At 36.8% G+C, this 20054-nt stretch overlaps 1 protein-coding gene across 50 annotated transcripts in view; it reads left to right on the top strand.

The window, feature by feature from the left end:
* CAPRIN2 (caprin family member 2) overlaps window positions 1–8477 on the top strand; it is a 44717-nt gene extending 36240 nt beyond the window's left edge. For 9 of the 50 annotated variants that reach the window (XM_005664010.3, XM_084956386.1, XM_021092118.2 and 6 more), the window contains 5 exons: window positions 1555–1723; window positions 3130–3312; window positions 4033–4133; window positions 6374–6437; window positions 7554–8477. In XM_005664010.3, the coding sequence (XP_005664067.1) occupies window positions 1555–1723; window positions 3130–3312; window positions 4033–4133; window positions 6374–6437; window positions 7554–8122 (1086 nt within the window). In that variant the 3' untranslated portion in view covers window positions 8123–8477. Of the gene's footprint in view, window positions 1–1554; window positions 1724–3129; window positions 3313–4032; window positions 4134–6373; window positions 6438–7509 lie in introns of all 50 variants that reach the window. The other 41 variants (XM_021092108.2, XM_084956387.1, XM_021092119.2 and 38 more) reach the window with 7 other exon arrangements.
* The last annotated feature ends 11577 nt before the right edge of the window (window positions 8478–20054 follow it).

A 20054-nucleotide genomic window follows, 5' to 3' on the forward strand; every position in this document is an offset into this window, starting at 1 on the left:
TGGTGTAATTTCTGTCATAAATCATAGATTTTTTTTTAACTGTGGTAAAATATAACGAAGTTTACTGTTTTTACTATTTTTAAAAATTTTATTAGAATATAGTTATTTTACAGTGTTGTGTCAATTTCTGGAGTATGGCATAGTGACTCAGTTTTATATATATATATATATATATATATACATACACACACATATATATACATACACATACACACACATATATATACATACACATACACACACACACATATATATACACACACACACACACACACACATATATATATATATATATATATATATATATATATACACATTCTTTTTCTCATACTATCTTCCATCATGTTCTACCTCCAAGAGATTGGATATAGTTCCCTGTTCTGTACACTAGAACCTCACTGGTTATCTGTTTTAACCATTTTTAAATGTATAATACAATGGTAAAGTACATCCATAGTGTTGTACAGCTATCACCACTATCTATTTCCAGAACTTTTTCATCATCTCAAACAGAAACTGTACCCATTAAACAATGGCTCCTTGTCCCTCCCTTTCCCTAAGCTCTAGAAACCTCTATGTTTGTTTGTTTTTGTTTTTGTTTTGCGTATTAGGACTGTACCTGTGGCATATGGCTAGGGGTTGAATCGGAGCTGCTGCTGCTGGCCTACGCTACAGTCATAGCAACACCAGATCTGAGCCACATCTGTGACCTACCCCACAGCTGTGGCAATGCCCCACAGTGAGGCCAGGGATTGAACCTACTTCCTCATGGGTACTAGTTGGATTTATTATTGCTGAGCCATAATGGGAACTCCCTTTGTCTCTATGAATTTATCTTTTCTTAGGTACCTCATATAAGTGGAATCACAGTATTATCCTTTTGTATCTGGCTTATTTCAGTTAGCATGATGTTTTCCATGTTGTGACATGGATCAAAATTTCTCTCTTCTTTATGGTAAACAAAAAACATTCCATTGTATGTATATACCACATTCTGTTTATCCATTCATCTGCTGATGGACACTTGGGTTGCTTCTACCTTTTGTCTATTACGAATTATGCTGTGAACATTGGTATACAAATATCTATTTGAGTCTCTGCTTTCAGTTCTTTGGGTATATGCCTAGAAGTGGAATTGCTGGATCATATGGCAGTTCTACATTTAGCTTTTTGAAAAGCTACCGTATGATTTTCTACAGTGGCTGCATCATTTTCCACTCCCATCAGCAGTGCACAAGGGTTGCAGTTTCATACCCTCAGCAACCCTTAGCTTTTTCGTCTTTTTTTTTTTTTTTTTTTTTTTTTTAAATCATGGCCATCCTAATGGGTATGAAGTGGTATCTCATTGTAGTTTTAGTATATATTTCTCTAATGACTAATGATATTGGGCATCTTTTCATGTACCTATTGGCCATTTATCTTTTTTGGAGAAATGTCTTTCAAGTCCTTTGCCCATCAAATTGAAGTTTTTGAATGTTGTAGAGTTTTGCTGAATGTCACCCTTAATTTTTCTATGAAACTTCACAAATGACTTAGTGTACCCTCTCTTTTAAGGTATTTAATGTTAATGCACCTTTGCCTCCACGGAAAGAACAAGAAATAAAAGAATCCCCTTATTCATCTGGCTACAATCAAAGTTTTACTACAGCAAGTACACAAACACCACCCCAGTGCCAACTGCCAGCTATACACGTAGAACAAACTGTCCTTTCTCAAGAGACTGGTAAGATCTTTTGTATGATATTTTAAAGACTTAGATGAAAGCTAATTAAATGGAAAGCAGATCTATAGGGACACTTGAGAAGTTATTTCCTGATTAGTGAACATTATCTCTTCACATATTCAAGTGTGAGAAACAGTTATTGCCTTTTCCTCTCTTTAGTTAAGTTCACCTATTACCTTTAAACTTTTGTAGAGGCAGAACTTAGATGGTTGATTTGACCTCAAAGTGGGCTCTTATTTTTAAATCCAATTGCTTTGATTACCATTGACGGTGGTAGAGGTACATGGGCATTATCCAGCGGCTTCTATGAAGGTTTTGAAATCATTCTATTAACACTCTGTTAACACAGACAAATGGCAGTCTGGCCTTTTTTCTTTTTTTCCCTCTTATAATAAAGCATTGATTAATGTGAAGATATAATTTAGTATGCTTATTCTACTGTTTGCTTAGAGATGGGAGAACCTTTTGATAGTTTATACTGTTCTAAAATGTACATTAAAGAATAGGCAACTTTGTAGATATTTCCCAATTTAAGAAGCCCTTGTAGATTTTTAGTGTTGGTATTTCAGACTCCTTTAGGGTTTTCTAAAACTTAAGCCTGAGCGATTATTTGAGCATTTTGGGTACTTGGTTAATCACAAGAGGCGGTTAGTGTAAATCCCTCGACCTAGCCACAAATGACCTAATTCTGTTCTCTCACCTGTACTATGAAAACATAGGGCAGGTGATTTACATTAAAGGATATTTTTGTCATATACCTTTTTAGTTAACTAATTTAGAATATTAATAAAAATTCGTTTTCTTTTACTCCTTGATTGGATTATTGAACTTTTTTTTCCCTTTAATTGTGGTAAAATGTGCACAATATAAAATTCACCATTTTAACCATTTAAGTGTACAGGTTTTATGGCATTAAGTTTATCCAGGTTGTTTTGCAGCCATGCCCACCATCCATCTCTAGGGATTTTTCATCTTCCCCCTTTAACACTAACTCCCTCTTCCCCCTTCCCTCCAAACTCTGGCAACCACTGTTCGTCTCTCTATGAATCTGACTATTCTAGATATTTACCTTGTATAAGGAACCATACAGTCTTGGTCCTTGTGTAACTGACCTATTCCATTCAGCATAAAGTCTTCGAGGTTCATCCATGTTATATTGTAGAATGTGTCAGAGTTTTCTTCCCTTTTAAAAAAGTTTGAATAATTTATTATTTTATATGTATATATGGAGAGGGATCTCTCCATATATATATATATATATAAATGTGCATATGTAGCACCTGCTTTTTTTTTCTAAAAGGGAGAAAGTTGTATTAAAAGTTTTGATATACACTGACTTTGAAGTGTAAAGAGTATTAAATTTTTATTACCATTTAACTTTTGGACTCTAAAACTGTTTCCTTAAGCAGCAAGTTATCCTGATGGAACTATTCAAGTAAGCAATGGTAGCCTTGCCTTTTACCCAGCACAGACGAATGTATTTCCCAGACCCTCTCAACCATTTGTCAATAGCCGGGGATCTGTTAGAGGATGTACTCGTGGTGGGAGATTACTAACCAATTCGTATCGGTCCCCTGGTGGTTATAAAGGTATGCTCTGAATAAAATTTAATTATACTGAATTATTTTGTCTGTATAAACTATTTTTACTTTATACCTTGTTCCTTTTTATGGATGTCATTTATAATGTAGTAGAGAATTCCCTATTTCTGTAAAATACAGTATTTCTAATATATCTGTTGTTTATAGCAGAGGAACTTTTTGTATGAAAAACAGATTGATCCTACAACTGAAGTGAAAGGTTGAGCATTTTGTTTTTTTCCAGGGATGAATTTTGGTTTTCATATTTGAATAATGTCTTTCTTTTGTTAATTGACTTGACTGGCTCAAAACATGTCATAGTTAGACAATGCTCATTTTCTAGTTGTTTATCAGAGTATACCACAGATAAAAACATAAACTTTGAGCCTATAATAGTGATATTCTCTTAAGTTAGATATGGTTCCAAGTGTTCTGGTCACTGCTTGGTATTAGTAAAGATAATTTAGACTGAGGCCTTAACCACCATCCTAATCCCACCTGCATCCCAGCAGTAGTAAATTTCTACAGTTGGCTTATTTGAAGTCTGTGATATTTTATAAATATGTGTTTTATTGTGGAAATAATATTACAGAGTTTGCTTAAAGAAGGCATAAATCCAATGATGGCATTGTTAAGATCTGTTTAACGTTTAAGGTGGTATAGAATAGACAAATTTAAAAATTTAGTACAATTTTGCCCATAATTTTATGTAAGTTGTTTATTTATTAGGTTTTGATACTTATAGAGGACCTCCTTCAATTTCCAATGGAAATTATAGCCAGCTACAGTTCCAAGCTAGAGAGTATCCCGGAACACCTTATTCCCAAAGGGTAAGAATGATTGTCATAAGTGAATCAGAGTACAGTTGTTGATGTTACGCTGGAGATTAAACTATAGCAGAGTCATAATTTGTTTTGTAAAGGCACTCTTAGTTTTAGAACTACTTGTAAGTGCTATGGAGAGTTGCGTTGGAAGCTTTTCTCCTAACTCAAGTAGGATTAATCACCAATGCCTGTTACATGGAGCAGGTCTTAAGGATTTTATTAAGTTTGAATTAACTCATTTATTTTTCCACCCTATAAGAGAAACAGGGGTTCAGAAACCAGTAACTTGTCTAAGGTCCCTCAGCAAGTAAATGGTAGAACTAAGATTAGATTGCAAGTTTCTTAACTCTAGAGCCCATGGTCTTTACTATATTGCCCTTGGTTTAACTTTTCTAGATATAAGAGCTCAGAGAGTCCTTTTTTATAAGCTTAATTTTTTGTTTATTCTTTAAAATTTTTAATGTGTTTTTTATTAAAGTACAGTTGATTTACAGTGTTGTGCTTATTTTTGCTATAGAGTACAGTGACCCAGTCATGTATATACATTCTTTCTCATACTATCTTCCATCATGTTCTATCCCAAGAGACTGGATATAGTTCTCTGTGCTGTACAGTAGAACCTCATTGCTTATTCATTCTAAATGTAATAGTTTGCATCTACCAACCCCCATCTCCTAGTCCATTCCACTCCCTTCCCCGTCCCCCTTGGCAACCAAAAGTCTGTTCTCTGTCACTGAGTCTGTTTCTGTTTGGCCTGTAATTCTTGATTTGAATAGCTCAGCAGATGTTCTTTACTATATATGATAAAAGACTGATAAGAGGATGCTAGGCATTCCACTTTAACAAACTTTGGGAACCCCCTGTCACTGGTCACAGATGGATATGAATTTATACCACGTCAGCATTTTCCGTTTTGAAGTTTTACAATCCTTTCAGTATGTGTATGGTATTTTACTGAGTTCTGCTGGTAATGTGTACAGGACCTGTACTTGAAGAGCTTAGAGGTGCGTGAGGTAAGATAGATGTCTGTACAGAGGCAGTATTGAAGAACACACCTTGGAGAACACACTGAGTCACCTAAATGATATGGATTTGACCCCTGATCTCACCATTTCCCTTGTTGTGTGGCCTTGGGCATGTTACACTTTCTGAGCGCTAGTTCCTTATCTGTTAGATGAAGACTCATTTGTTTGAGTTACTTATCTTACTCTGAAGTGTTGAGGATTACTCTCTGAGAGATCCTGAGGATTAGATGAAGTGCTGTACATAAAAGCTTAGCACGCAATGCCAAGCTTATATCAAGGGTGCAAATGTTAGCTGTTATTATTTGATCATGAGGTACCCTGTGTGAAGGGAATATGTTGATTAATACCGACTTCAGTAACAGAGTGATCTGTTCTTAATACCAGTCAGTATTCTAGTGTTTTTGTGTGTTGCTTTAAATATGTTACTGAGGAAACATAAGATGTTAATGATAGTAGTAGTGTTGGGAAGAGGACTAGGGGGTTTAGGATAGGAAGCTTAATGATTATTTTTATTGTATACTTTTTTATCCTGTTTAAATTTTTTATTACATGTATTAATCTTATTGCATCACTAATTATTCTTTTTGTGACTTTGGTGGAGGCTGACTTTCACTATGCTTGGGAGTCTGTTTGAAATATTGCCTCTTGAACATTTTCCCTTAAAAGATTCCAAGCAGTAACATGTTCATACATTATAGTTCTTACCAAATTCCCCGTCAAACAAAACAAAACACTAGCATAGTTTGTAATTGGTCTTCATACTTGGGTTTATAAATAGAGCAAGATTGGCCACACATTTTTAATATTTTAAAAGTGAGGCCATTGGACAAAATCATCTAGATCCATCTAGATTGAAATGGTCTGTACTTTTGCTTCATTATCTCCTCTTACACTGAGATGAGGAATAGATGACCAGGCCGTATTTATGAATTTCCCTCATTACCTAGCATTATATCTTTTACATAGTGTTCTCTAAGTGCTTCATTGCTTTTGCAGATATTAACATATCTAATCTGTCGGGTTAATTCGTGGATGAAGCAGTATTGCTATTGTGGCCCTTGGTTTATTTGTTTTTCCTGGTGTCCCTTTGGTTGTTGGAGGAGGCCAGATCAGGTGCTCAGAGCAGCACTTAGTCTTACAGATTTATTTGTAATCCTGGGTAATAGGTAATTGTTGTTTTGCATTTTTGGCGCTAAGGTAAATATTATGTGTTCATTTTAGGATAACTTCCAGCAGTGTTACAAGCGAGGAGGGACATCTGGTGGTCCTCGGGCAAATTCTAGAGGTAAGGATAATTAACTGAGGAGTTTATTTACTCAAAACATACTACTAGATCTTTCTTTATCTTTTGTCAGGTTCTCCCCAAAGTGCATTGTTTTCAGCATTTATCTTTTGAGGTTTTCAGCTTGCTTAAATGTAGTACTGAAGACCTTTGGGAAATATTAGACTACTAGAAAGGCTGTGGAAATCAAATGTCAATTTAAGTGTGTGTGTTTAAAGTTGTTTGTCACCAGAGCATAATGTTACCTTGCTATATATTCACTATGCTGACTTGTAATAGTTTTGTGTGATGCTTCAGGATGGAGGTTTTAGAATAATCAACCCTCCTAAATACTCTAGTGTCACTACACTGATAGATAGCAGTAAGGAACAATTAAGACACAATGACTTGAACAAAATCAGGATACTTTTAATTCTTCTTAAAATGTGAAGGTACTATTAAAAGATTCAGTGTAACTTAGAAAATCAAGAATTACTGAAGACTAACTTTGTCACAAGAAAAGAGAATCTTTTCCTTTTAAGAAATCCCATTACCCTGGCCTTCTGTATAATACTGAAAACATTAAAATTTTTCTATCCTATTAACTTGGAAATAAAGAACAAGCATTTATCATGGGACTTAGTACCATAACAAAATACATTCGAATGTCTAGTGGCTAGTAGTTCCAAAAATTGAGTTGTTTATGTAATCTCAGCTTTCTTGAGTCCTTTGACATTAGATACTTGGAGTGAATTTGTCATTGTGAGGAGTTAAGAACTCAGTGAGAATTATGAGAGAAAGATAAAGAAGTAAAAAGAGAGTGCATACCTGGGTATTAGACTTTGCTAACTGTAACTATGGTTGAGTTATCCAACCTTTGGGGGCCACATATTTTTAATATTTTCAAAGTGAGGCCATTGGACAAAATCATCTAGATCCTTTCCGGCTTTAGAATAGTAGTGAAAAAGCCTATTGCCAGAGAAATCTAGAAAAATAACCTGTATTTCTACTTTATTGCTTTTTAAACAAATTTACTATAAAATGTATTTTTATCTGTGTTTCAGTAGCCGACTAATGTTAAATATTGTGTTCAAAGCTAACTGCTTCATTATGAGAAACTCACTGTTGCTAATAAAACAGCAGGGTGGAGTGATTCTTCTCAGGTGAGCAGCCCAGAAAGAGACAACGAAACGTTTAACAGTGGTGACTCTGGACAAGGAGACTCGCGTAGCATGACCCCTGTGGATGTGCCAGTGACAAACCCAGCAGCCACCATACTGCCAGTACACGTGTATCCCCTGCCTCAGCAGATGCGAGTTGCCTTCTCAGCAGCCAGAACCTCTAATCTTGCCCCTGGAACTTTAGACCAACCTATTGTGTTTGATCTTCTTCTGAACAACTTGGGAGAAACTTTTGATCTTCAGCTTGGTAGATTTAATTGCCCGGTGAATGGCACATATGTTTTCATTTTTCACATGCTAAAGCTGGCAGTGAATGTGCCACTGTATGTCAACCTCATGAAGAATGAAGAGGTCTTGGTATCTGCCTATGCCAATGATGGTGCTCCAGACCATGAAACTGCTAGCAATCATGCAATTCTTCAGCTCTTCCAGGGAGACCAGATATGGTTACGTTTGCACAGGGGAGCAATTTATGGAAGTAGTTGGAAATATTCTACATTTTCAGGCTATCTTCTTTACCAAGATTGAAAGTCAGTACAGAATTGACGATGAAAGGATATGGTATTCGAATTAGTGGGAATAAAAGAAAAGTAGTCCTTGCCCTTGTGATTGATGGTTTAGGAAAATGTTTTCATTCCTAGAGGAAGGAGGAGGTCCTTACTTTTTTGTTTTCCTCCCCATGGTGAAAAATATCAAGCTGAATGACAATTAGCACTAATCTGGCACTTTATAAATTGTGATGTAGCCTCGCTAGTCAAGCTGTGAATGTATATTGTTTGCACTTAATCCTTAACTGTATTAACGTTCAGCTTACTAAACTAACTGCCTCAAGTTTAGGCGAGTTATAATGCCTTGTTGTGCCTCAATAAAAAAGTTACATGCACCTTCAGTGTTTTTATTTGATCAAACATTTAGTTAAGAGGCAAAATGTTTAATTTTTAGTGTTCATCACTGATAACTCTTGAATGGGAATTTATTCATGGGTTCATACTATTATTTTAAAATAAGCCTTATTTATATATAACTGCTCCTTTTAGAGTTGTTTTTCTCTGTTACTATATAAATCGTTCATCAAAAATTTTTATCTGTTTTCCACTGGCCAAATCACACATTCTCCCTGAAGCTGTTTTGCAGTAGGATGTGTTATCCTTCAGTTAGCTTTCTTCAAGTACCTACTATGTGATAATACAAGGTACAATAGGGGATACACAGGTAATACGACTAGTCCACCATCACACAGGCGCATAGTGGTGGATTCTTAATTTGAGCAGACAAAATGTTTAGTCATTAAAAAGTGTAAGTCTGGAGTCAGGCAGTGCTATGTTTGAGAGCTGATTTTGCCTCTTAGTAACTGATCTTGGGCAAGTTTTTATATTGTTGTTGTTTTTTTTTCCTTTTTTGGTCTTTTTATGGCCACACCCATGGCATATGGAGGTTCCCAGGCTAGGGGTCGAATCAGAGCCATATCTGCTGGCCTACACCACAGCCACAGCAACGCGGGATCTGAGCTGTGAGCTGTGTCTGTGATCTACACCACAGCTCACGGCAATGCTGGGTCCTTAACCCACTGAGCAAGGCAAGGGATCGAACCTGCATCCTCATGGATGCTAGTCAGATTAATCTCTGCTGAACCACTCCAGGAACTCCTTATACTGATTTTTTAAAAGACCATTTCCCAAAATATAAAATGGGCATGGTAGATCAACCTCATAGGGCAATAGTGAGGTTCAACTAAGAATTTATCTAGAAGACCTTACACAGTGCCTGGCACACGAGCATGTAATAAAGATTAGATGCTGTAATTGTGTTTTTCTCATTCTGAAAACTTTAGGGTTCTGTGTGTGTGTTTGTGTGTGTGTGTATTCTTATATGCATGGTAGCAGACATTGCCAGAGTTAAGTATCCTTTCTAGACATACATCCTCACACATCTCAATTTAAGTTTGTATGTTTCTCACTAACAAGAACTCCATACACTTCTCACTGTAAAGAAGAGTTTTTTAAAATAAACATTTTGATTGTGGTATTCTAGAATTTATTAAGGGTTGGGCAAAGGGCATTCTTACCCTGCAAACAAGTCACATGCTGAGGCAGAAAATTGTTATTTTGATTCTCTGCTCACTATGAGATATTAAATAATCTCAGGAAGATGGTAAGAGCATTCAGCTATTAAGGCTAATATTTTTGAGCTAGGTGTGTGTTCAGCAGTTAAATCCTGGAGCCATGTGTAATTCTCCATGGTGTTAAATGGAGACAGAGGATATAGTGTCATTCATTATTTAATGAAATTTTTCAACTCATGGTAGGTACTTTGTGAATTAGGGATAGTAGTATTCCAGTTAAATAAATTAGTTAATAGCTTTTATGTCCAGAACACAAACTAAAAAGTATATAGAAAAGCAGAAATATGATTAAACGTTCAAGTGTAAGAACAGTCGTTAATCAAGTTCAGTGAGGCCCTTCTCAGTCTTTTTAGCCACAGTGCTTCCTGCTGTATTAGGGTCTTCAGCTTATTTAGACATTTCATCCTGCACACAATCAACATTTAAACTATTGTGAGTGACTATATTTTTTAGGGTAGGTGTCCAACAAGAAGAGGTTCATTAATTAGGGTATCCCCTCATGATAATACTCATATTTTGGGAGAGTATTGTAAATGAAATACTGTTTTTCTAAGTGTAAAGATCAACTGGGAAAATTAACTTCTTATACTTAACAGGAATGGACAATACCTTTCATTCTACAGTAATATAATTTTTGAAGACACTTTTTCCTGAAGCTTTTGATAAAAGTCCAGTTGTCTTTATAGGAAGATGTACATGTATACAGATTTTAGATACCTTTGCAGGAGATGCAGTGAGGATCCACAGATATGTAAAGTACATTGATGGACCTTGTGTCAGAAAGTTCTGTTTTACTGAGAGGATCTTGTAGTATGACTGAAGGGGAAAGGCATTCTGTAAAATTACTATGTATCTCTGAATATAGAGATACTTGTCTTATCGGAGGTAGAGGTAGGAGAGAGAAAGTTTTTCTATTTACTGAAGTCTCCGAGTTTTCTTTCATTTTAAACCTTTTAGTCTTTTGTTAAAAGAATTCTCTGTTAAGAACTGGGAGCAACTGACTCTTCTCTAAAATTAGTGAGTAAATGAGGTATTTAAAACAGGAAATATTTTTAAGAGGTTTTCTCACTTTCCTTCTGTACCAGGTATCTGTCAACCATCCCATTTTTAAATTGAAAATTTCTAAACTTTATAATAGCTACAAGTTTACAGTGCTTTGCCACCACACACTGTATTTTCATACTTTTTGATTTTTCCTGTTTGTAAGGTTTAATTCCTTTAATGACTGATGTTCTGTTGTGATCGTTTTGATAACTAGAATGATATTTTATGTATTTTATAAGGTGAAATAATTGTTGGCATATAGACATTAAGGTTTTTCCATATGAATTCCATTCTGTTCCCCTGCCAGACACTTCACTTTTATTTTTTGGCTGCAGCTGTGGCATATAGAAATTCCCAGGCCAGTGACTGAATTGAGCCACAGCTGCGACCTGCATAGCAGCTGTGGCAATGCTAGATCCTTAACACTGCTCTGGGGCAAGGATTGAATGCACACCTCCATGGGAATCTGAGCTGCTGAAGTCAGGTCCTTAACCAACTGCACCACAGCAGGAACTCCCAAACACTTTATTTTGATGAAAAAATTGAGTTGTCTCTTTAGGGATCCTACTGGCTAGCGTATCTCACATTCTCAATTGCCACTTTAATGATTAGGCCAGTATAGTTGTCCTCATTTTGTAGCTTTTGGGAAAATGTTGATAAACTGATAGGTACAGCTCACTTGCTACCAGTGCAAGATGCTGAATGCCATTTGATAAAATATTGTTACCCATTATCAAGATGCCTCAGGATCACTAATTCTAAGTTTCTTAGGCAATATTCCTTTATTCATTTTATCTTAAGGGCCTTATGTGTTGAAATAAATGATTAACTTTGTCTTTCAAATATGTGGGTTATCTGATTTGTACCAGAATCAGGGGCTATAACAATGAATGTTCAGACACATCAAGTATATTAATTTTACCCATTTCATGTGCTGAGAGCAAATCTCTTATTTCTCTGATTTCTTTTTCTTTCTTTTTCTTTTTGTTGTCTTTTTGCTATTTCTTTGGGCCGCTCCCGCGGCATATGGAGGTTCCCAGGCTAGGGGTCTAATCGGAGCGGTAGCCCCTGGCCTATGCCAGAGCCACAGCAACGCGGGATCCAAGCCACATCTGCAACCTACACCACAGCTCACGGCAACGCCAGATCGTTAACCCACTGAGCAAGGGCAGGGACCGAACCCGCAACCTCATGGTTCCTAGTCGGATTCGTTAACCACTGTGCCACGACGGGAACTCCTCTCTGATTTCTATAACACTTCTGTTTTTTTTCTATTCTGTATCTGGAAATCTTACTCAGAAGCTAAACCTCCTTGGACCAGTTATTTAATCTTCTCATCTTTTTTCTTGTTTCAGAAGATTCCCTTGATTTTGTCTATCAGCATTTTTAAGGGGTTTTTAAATTTCTGCTGTGTTTCTTCTGTTATCTTGAATATTCCTTACATATGTATTCCATTCTTGTTTCATGGCTGCATTATTGTCTAATTCTAAGGATAGTTGATTTTTAAAAAGGATTTCCTCCCTCTGTAGTCTATTTCTCTTTGTCTTAGTCTATTGTCTGTATTGTTATATTCACTCAGAAATTTATGATTATGGGTTGGATGTTCATATTTAAGAATGTGGCACCTAAAAATGACTGGAAGCTTTGAATGCAGAGGTGGGGCTTGTCAACTTTGGCTTTGTAGTAGCATGATTTTTGTGGGGGGAAACCTATGTGAAAGTATGGAAGAGATTTCTAAGTGGGACACAAAACCTGGAAGCCATAGAAGATAGATAAATTTGACACACAGAATTTGTTCCTCTAAAACTTCTGTTAGGGGAAATAATGTCAAAAGACAAATGATCACCTGTGGTGGTAGGAAATCAAGAGAAAGGTGGCCAAAAACAGGGTAACAAGTGAAGAGGTTATTCATCCATACATACAAAAAAAAATAATAATAATGAGCATATGTAAATTTTTTTTTTGGCTCTATCTGCTGAATGCAGAAGTTCCCAGGCCAGGGATTGAACCCACACCACAGCAGCTACCTGAGCTGTTACAGTGACAAAGCTACATCCTTAACCTGCTGCACCATAAGAGAACTCCCTAAAGTTTTAAAGTGCATATTTTGGTAAGCATGTGGGAAAATGGGCACTCATACTATTGATGGGAATGAAATTAATACTTTTTGGAGAGTATGCTTTCTGACCCAGAAATTCTACTGCTAGGAATTTACAAATAGTTTTGGAATCATGCCAAGATGCATGGATAGAAATATTTTGTATAGCATTAATTGTAACAGCAAAAACTGGAGAAGTAATCTGGATGCCCATTACTAGGAAAGTGGTTAAATAAGTTGGAAGAGAAAACATCAAGCAGTGTGAGCAATAAAATTTGTGTAAAAATTTCTAAAAGCATGTATATGTGATCGCTTGAATTCTCCCCCCTGACTCTGTAGTATGTACAAAGTTGGTTAGTGTTGGAAAGGGGGTTGTAGTAGTTTTTTTTTTTTCATTGTGCATTTTACTGTAGAACTATTATAAGTGGGTATTTTTCATTCTGCATATTACTGAACATTTTCTTTTTTTTTTTTTTAACAGCTATATCTGTGGCATATGGAAGTTCCTGGCCTGGGGGTTGAATTGGAGCTGCAGCTACAGGTGTACACCACAGGCAGAGCAACACCGGACCTGAGCCACATCTCTGACCTTTGCTGCAGATTGCAGCAATGCTGGATCCTTAACCCACTGAGCAGAGCCAGAGGTTGAATCCATATACTCATGGACACTGTCTTGGGCTCTTAACCTGCTGAGCCACAACAGGAACTCCTAGAACACGTTTTTATTAAAAAATTTAAAGTAGGAGTTCCCATTGTGGCTCAGCAATAATGAATCCGAATAGGATCCATGAGGACGAGGGCTCAGTCCCTGGTCCCAGTCAATGGGTTAAGAATCCATTATTGCCAGGAACTGCGGTGTAGGTCAAAGACATGGCTCAGATCTGGTGTTGCTGTGGCTCCAGTTTGACCCCTGGCATGGGAACCTCCATAGACCATGGGTGTGGCCCTGAAAAGACAAAAGAAAATTTAAAAGATGAAATAGTAGATTGCTGTGGTACTTACCCTGGCTTGTCTTTTCTTGGATAGAGCTCAAGGATCTGTTTTAATGATCATTAAGCCTGGAATAATTCATGGAAGAGTTTTACCATAAAAACCTTTTACTAATATTTCCATTTCACTTCATAAGTTATAGAGTGCTCTCATCTGTATACTCTTATTTGATCTTTGCAGTGGTCCTGGTGAGGTAGAGACTGTTGTAGGGGGATAATAAAATTGAGACTCTTAGAGATCGACTTTCTAAGGCCACTGCGGAAGTTCCCGAGCCAGGCTTGGTTTGAGTGGCCCTTCCTACCATACTTACTATTCTTCTTAGTTCCCAGGTGTGTTTTCCTTCATCATATTTTCCATTGCTGTTTTGCACAGATGTTTTGGATATACAGCTCAGCTTTTCTAGGGCAGACTAAACACTGGACTGGACAAACTGGGCTCAGTGGAGGCTGTTTTAAGTTATCATTTGTCATGTGTCCTGAATTTGAACAGGATGACTCCTTTTCCAATACAAAATGTGGAAAAAGCCTGAGGAAATTAAGAAACAGAACATTTTGAGGAAAAAACTGATTTAAAAGTAATTCAGAGTTCCCTTGTGGGCAGTAGGTTAAGGATCTGGCATTGTCACTGCAGTGTCTTGTGTTGCTATTTTGGCACTGGCTCTATCTCTGGCCTGGGAACTTCCACATGCTGCACTCACAGCCCCCCCCCCCCCCAAAAAAGTAAATATTTAAATATTTCATCTTCAGTCTTAGTTAATACAACTCTTTAGCTTCTATGCCTCCTCACCACAATACCATTTTAGCCTCTTAGAGTTAGAAGTTTCTGACTTCTGTTCAGATTTCCGGTCAGAACAGAAGTCAGGAACTTCCTAACCTGTTATTACTTTAGCTTTATGTACTGATTTTTTGTTTTTTAAAAATTCTTCTTTAACTGAGCAGTCTGTCTCATTCTTTTAAAAAAGTCTACTCAGGGCTTTTGTTGGTATGTGACATTTTAAAGGAGATTACCGTACTATTGACTTCATTACCTTAACAAAATACTAAAGATCTTACATTTACAGCATGTACGTATATACTCTTGAATATATTTCAGGTGCTGTGATGTAGAACTCTGCCAATATAGACATTTTTGAAGTAGAGGCATTTAATCACAAACTTTGCTATATTCCCTTACCGATCATTTAAAATGGTTTGAGATATGTTATTAAACTTATAGGTAGGTATTTTTGTGTATTGTTTTATAAAATTATTTTTATTTTTCCTGTTATAGTTGATTTATAGTGTTCTGTCAATTTCTACTGTACGGCAAAGTAATCCAGTTTTATATATATATTCTTTTTTCTCATATTATCCTCCATCATATCCACCACAGGTGACTAGATATAGTTCCCTATGTTATACAGCAGGGTCTCATTGCTTATCCACTCCAAATGCAATAGTTTGCATCTATTAACCCCAAACTCCCAGTCTATCCCACTCCCTCTCTCTCCCTTGCCAACCACTAGTCTATTCTCCAAGTCCATGAGTTTGTTTCGTTTCTGTAGATAGGTTCATTTGTGCCATATATTAGATTCCATATATAAGTGATATAATATGGTATGTCTTTCTCACTCACTTCACTTAGTATGAGAGTCTTTAGTTGCATCCATGTTGCTGTAAATGGCATTCTTTTGTTCTTTTTTATGGCTGAGTAGTATTCCATTGTGTTTATATACCACATCTTCTTAATCCATTCATCTGTTGATTTCCATGTCTTGGCTATTATGAAGAGTGCTGCAGTGAACATAGGGGTGTATATATCTTTTTCAATTAAAGTTTACCCAGATAGATGGCCAAGAGTGGGATTTCTGGGTCATATAGTAGTTCTATATTTAGTTTTCTAAGGTAACTCCATACTGTTTTCCATAGTGGCTGTACCAGTTTACATTCCCACCAACAGTGTAGGAGGGTACACTTTTCTCCACACCTTATCCAGCATTTAGTATTTGTTGACTTGTTAATGATGGCCATTATGACAGGTCTGAGGTAGTATCTCTTAGTAGTTTTGACTTGCATTTTTCTAATAATTAGTGATGTTCAGCATTTTCTCCTGTGCTTGTTGGCCATCTGTATATCTTCTTTGGAGAAATGTAGGTTCAGGTCTTTTGCCCATTTTTCAATTGGATTGTTGGCTTTTTTGCTGTTGAGTTGTATAAGTTGTTTGTATATTTTAGAGATTAAGCCCTTGTCAGTTGTATTGTTTGAAACTATTTTCTCCCTTTCCATAGGCTGTCTTTTTTATGCCTTCCTTTGCTGTGCAAAAACTTGTCAGTTTGATTAGGTCCCATTGGTTTATTTTTGCTTTTACTTCTGTTGCTTTGGGAGATTGACCTAAGAAAACATTTGTATGGTTGATATCAGAGAATGTCTTGCCTATTTCTCTTCTAGGAGTTTGATGGTGTCTTGTCTTACATTTAAGTCTTTAAGCCATTTTGAGTTTATTATTGTGCATGGTGTGAGGGTGTGTTCTAGTTCCATTGATTTACATGAAGCATGTATTGACTTTTAATTCCCATTTTGTTCTTACCATGTGGACTAGATTCAAGCCTGCTCATATTGACCAGCAGATGAACTGCTGCCGATGATGTGGAGGGCAGCTGTGTAATATTCCATTTAGGTGACTAAAATGTTGACTCTCCAAAAAGATCACAGTGGTAGTGCTTGGAGTAAAAATTACTTTCTGTAATTTGAGCTGTAATCATGCCAGTTGTCCTCCTGTGCTATATTTCCAGGATAATGTTATCCACTTCTATGGTGTCTACTAAGCTGTATTCACAGATGAATCAATTCTCTAACTCCATCCTTTTACTCCTTTAACTCCTAGCCATCGCTTCCTTCTCACCCAGCTTTGCTGTGAGAGCCAGATGTGAATTTCTGATGGTCACTGGAAATCTCTATCTGTATGACCTATAAGCACTTCTAGTTCAACATGTCCAAACTCTCTTCCAAAATGTAATACTTCTGTTTTCTCATAGGTCATCAAAGCTTGATACTCTAGAATCATTTTTGACTTCCCTTTGTTACTTTGTATATCTAATCAGTCACAAATTTTTGATGAGTCAACCTGTGAAATGTCTCATATCTATCCTACCTGCTTTATTCCTACTGTACATATGCTGTTTCTGACCCTTATCTCTCTCACATGCATTCGTTTAACCAATACTTATTAATTGCTTATTATGTTTCAGGCATAGTGTGAGACTATGTCTCACTGTGTCTCATTTATCAAAGGTTGAATAAGGTCTCTCCTCTCCTTTTAAATAGAATACAATTATAATAGTTAATATTGAGCATGTACTATGAGTACTGTGCTTATCTAAGTGTAGTCTTCACAATAGCTTTTGGAAGCAGATGAGGAAAGAGGCACTGAGGTGAGGCATATACAAACCATGATAATACAAAAAGACAATATAGCTTGCTCAAATCCTACCTTACATAAGGTGAGTGTGTTACTATAGACATCCTCTCATGCACAGTAATAAAGAGGGGAATCATAAATAATGAGTGATATATAAGTTAAAGTTATAGTTTACGGAAGGCTATTTTAAAACATTTGCAAAGGAATCTGAGAGCAGAATCATAAATGCTTTTTTTTCCCTGCCCTCGGACACCACTCATTTGATAGCATTTTTTTAGTAACTTGTCTTCACTGAATCTTTTCAACGCATACAAATTTTTCATGGGAACATCATAAATTATACATTTTGTTAGCTAAATTTTTTATTTTAAGATAATTGTAGATTTTTTTTTCTGTCTTTTTGCCATTTCTTGGGCCACTCCCGTGGTAATATGGAGGTTCCCAGGCTAGGGGTCGAATCGGAGCTGTAGCCTCCGGCCTACACCAGAGCAACAGCAACGCAGGATCCGAGCCGCATCTGCGACCTACACCACAGCTCACAGCAATGCCGGATCGTTAACCCACTGAGCAAGGGCAGGGATCGAACCCGCAACCTCATGGTTCCTAGTCTGATTCGTTAACCACTGTGCCACGATGGGAACTCCATGTAGATTCTTATGTAGTTGTAAGAAATAATACAGATGAGCCCCCTGAACCTTTTATCCAGTTTCTTTCAATGGTAACATCTTGCAAAATTCTGGTGCAGTAATACAGCCAAGATATTGAGATTGATGCAATCAAGATACAGGTTATTTCCATTCCCACAAGAATCCTTTATGTTGCCCTTTTATAGTAATACCCACTTCCCTCTTGTCCTCATTCCCACTTTAATCCTCACCATCACTGATCTGCTATTTTTGTGATCTGTTATTTTAAGAATGTTACATTTAAAAAGTTATATAAATGGTATCAGATAGTATGTGACCTTTTGGGATTGGCATTTTTTCCCCCTCACTTGGCATGATTCTTATCCAGGATTCATCCAGGTTGTTGCATATATCATTCTTTTCCACTGCTCAGTAGTATTCCATGGCATAGCTGTTTTTTTTTAGCCAGTGCTTTCCAGGAAGGCTACACCATTTTAAACTGCCAACAATATAAGAGTGTTCCAGTTTCTATGCATCCTTACCAGCATTTAGTTGTGGAATATAAAGATATTGTTTATCTATCTATCTAATCTATCTATCTATCTATCTATCTATCTATCTATCTATCTATCTATCTATCATCATCTACCTATCTATATCTGTATGTAAAAGGTACAGTGCCAGATACTAGAGAGAGAGATATTTTAAGAACTAAAACTGTCTCTTGCATATATCAAATGCATGTATCTTTAGATACCAACTAAATGATCTGTGTTGATTTTTGTTGGCAGTTTCAGTAGGGGAAACGAGGGCAGAAGTCTGGGAATAGCCGATGGAAGCATGGAGAGGAAGCAAGGAAGTAGAGAAGAAACGAACACCATTCTTTGGCATGAAAGTGAAAAAGAATGAACAATAGGGAGTCCTCTTTCGCTGCAGTGGGTTAAGAATCTGGTGTTGTCATTGTAGTGGCTTGGGTCACTGCTATGGCTTGGTTTCAATCCCTGGCCTGGGAACTTCCACATACTGTGGGCATTGTCAGACAAACAAACAAACAAAACAAACAAACAACAACAACAAAACCCCAATAGCATTACTGAAGAAAGTTTTTTTTTTTTTTTTTAAACTGGGGGGAAATGTTTTTAGGCTGAGGTTCAATCAGTGGAGAGAAAGAGGTTGAAAATATAGGAAAAACTTTTACAAACCATTACAAAATCAAATGGTTTTTTTTTTTTTTTTTCATCTTTGCAGGGCTCTGTGGAAAGAGGTAGGGAGTTTGAGAAGGGTCTCAAGGGTTGGGACAGTTGCTGAGGTGCTGAAGATTTTGCTGAACAAAGGAAACAAATAGGATTGTTGAGCCCGATAAAAGAACACAGTGTCAATTTGTAACAGTGTCAATTTGCACAGTGGGTCAAGGGTAGATATGAAAAGTTAAATTGGGAGTTGAACAGCAGAGAAGGATGTGTATGTAGTCAGGACTGGATAAGCTAGGAGGACTGAAAAGTGACTGGGTTGGAAAACAAGTATAGAATTATTGAGGGAGAGAAAAAATGGAAGAAAAGGGTCCTAAATTGAAAAGAGGATACTGGAGTTAAGGTTTCAGAGGTCAAGGAGTTTTAGATCCCTGAGGTCCAAGAGAGTGGGATAAGGAAATAGTGTGAGGATGAAAGGCACTATGTTTCATAATAACTTGAAGTGCTAAGGAGTTTGTATTTTACCTGGAAATTGATAGGATATCATCAAGTAAGGAACATGACAATATTGACTGTTAAGAAACATTACTCTGATGGAAATGTAGAGAACAGGCAAAACTGGAGAAGCCAGAGAACTAGGCACTTTTGCACCCAGCTGAAGGGTGTGGTCCCATTTACAGCTTCTGCAGAGAGGAGGGATTTCAGGCATCTAAGTTTTCCTCCACGTATTTTCTACTCTACATTGAACCCAGTTAACTGAACCAGTCCTTCCCGATTATCTGCTCCTGGAACGATCACACCCCTTTTAATTGCATTTTGCCCACAGTCATCTTTACAAATGTAATCTGAACTCTCTTTTTCTGGGTTAACCTCAGGAACAACTAGCTCTTTCATATTTTTATGCTATTGAAATTGTGGGGCCAGATATGTCCACAGTGGAAACAGTATAACCTTTCTTGCCTTTAACTGTTTTTCTGAAAAGATTTGAAAAAAT

Source organism: Sus scrofa, chromosome 5, assembly GCF_054392235.1.
Source record: "Sus scrofa isolate SSC_HxYL_T2T_F1_AM1 chromosome 5, Sscrofa_HxYL_maternal_Yorkshire_Landrace_v2.0, whole genome shotgun sequence".
Taxonomy (NCBI): Eukaryota; Metazoa; Chordata; class Mammalia; order Artiodactyla; family Suidae; genus Sus; species Sus scrofa.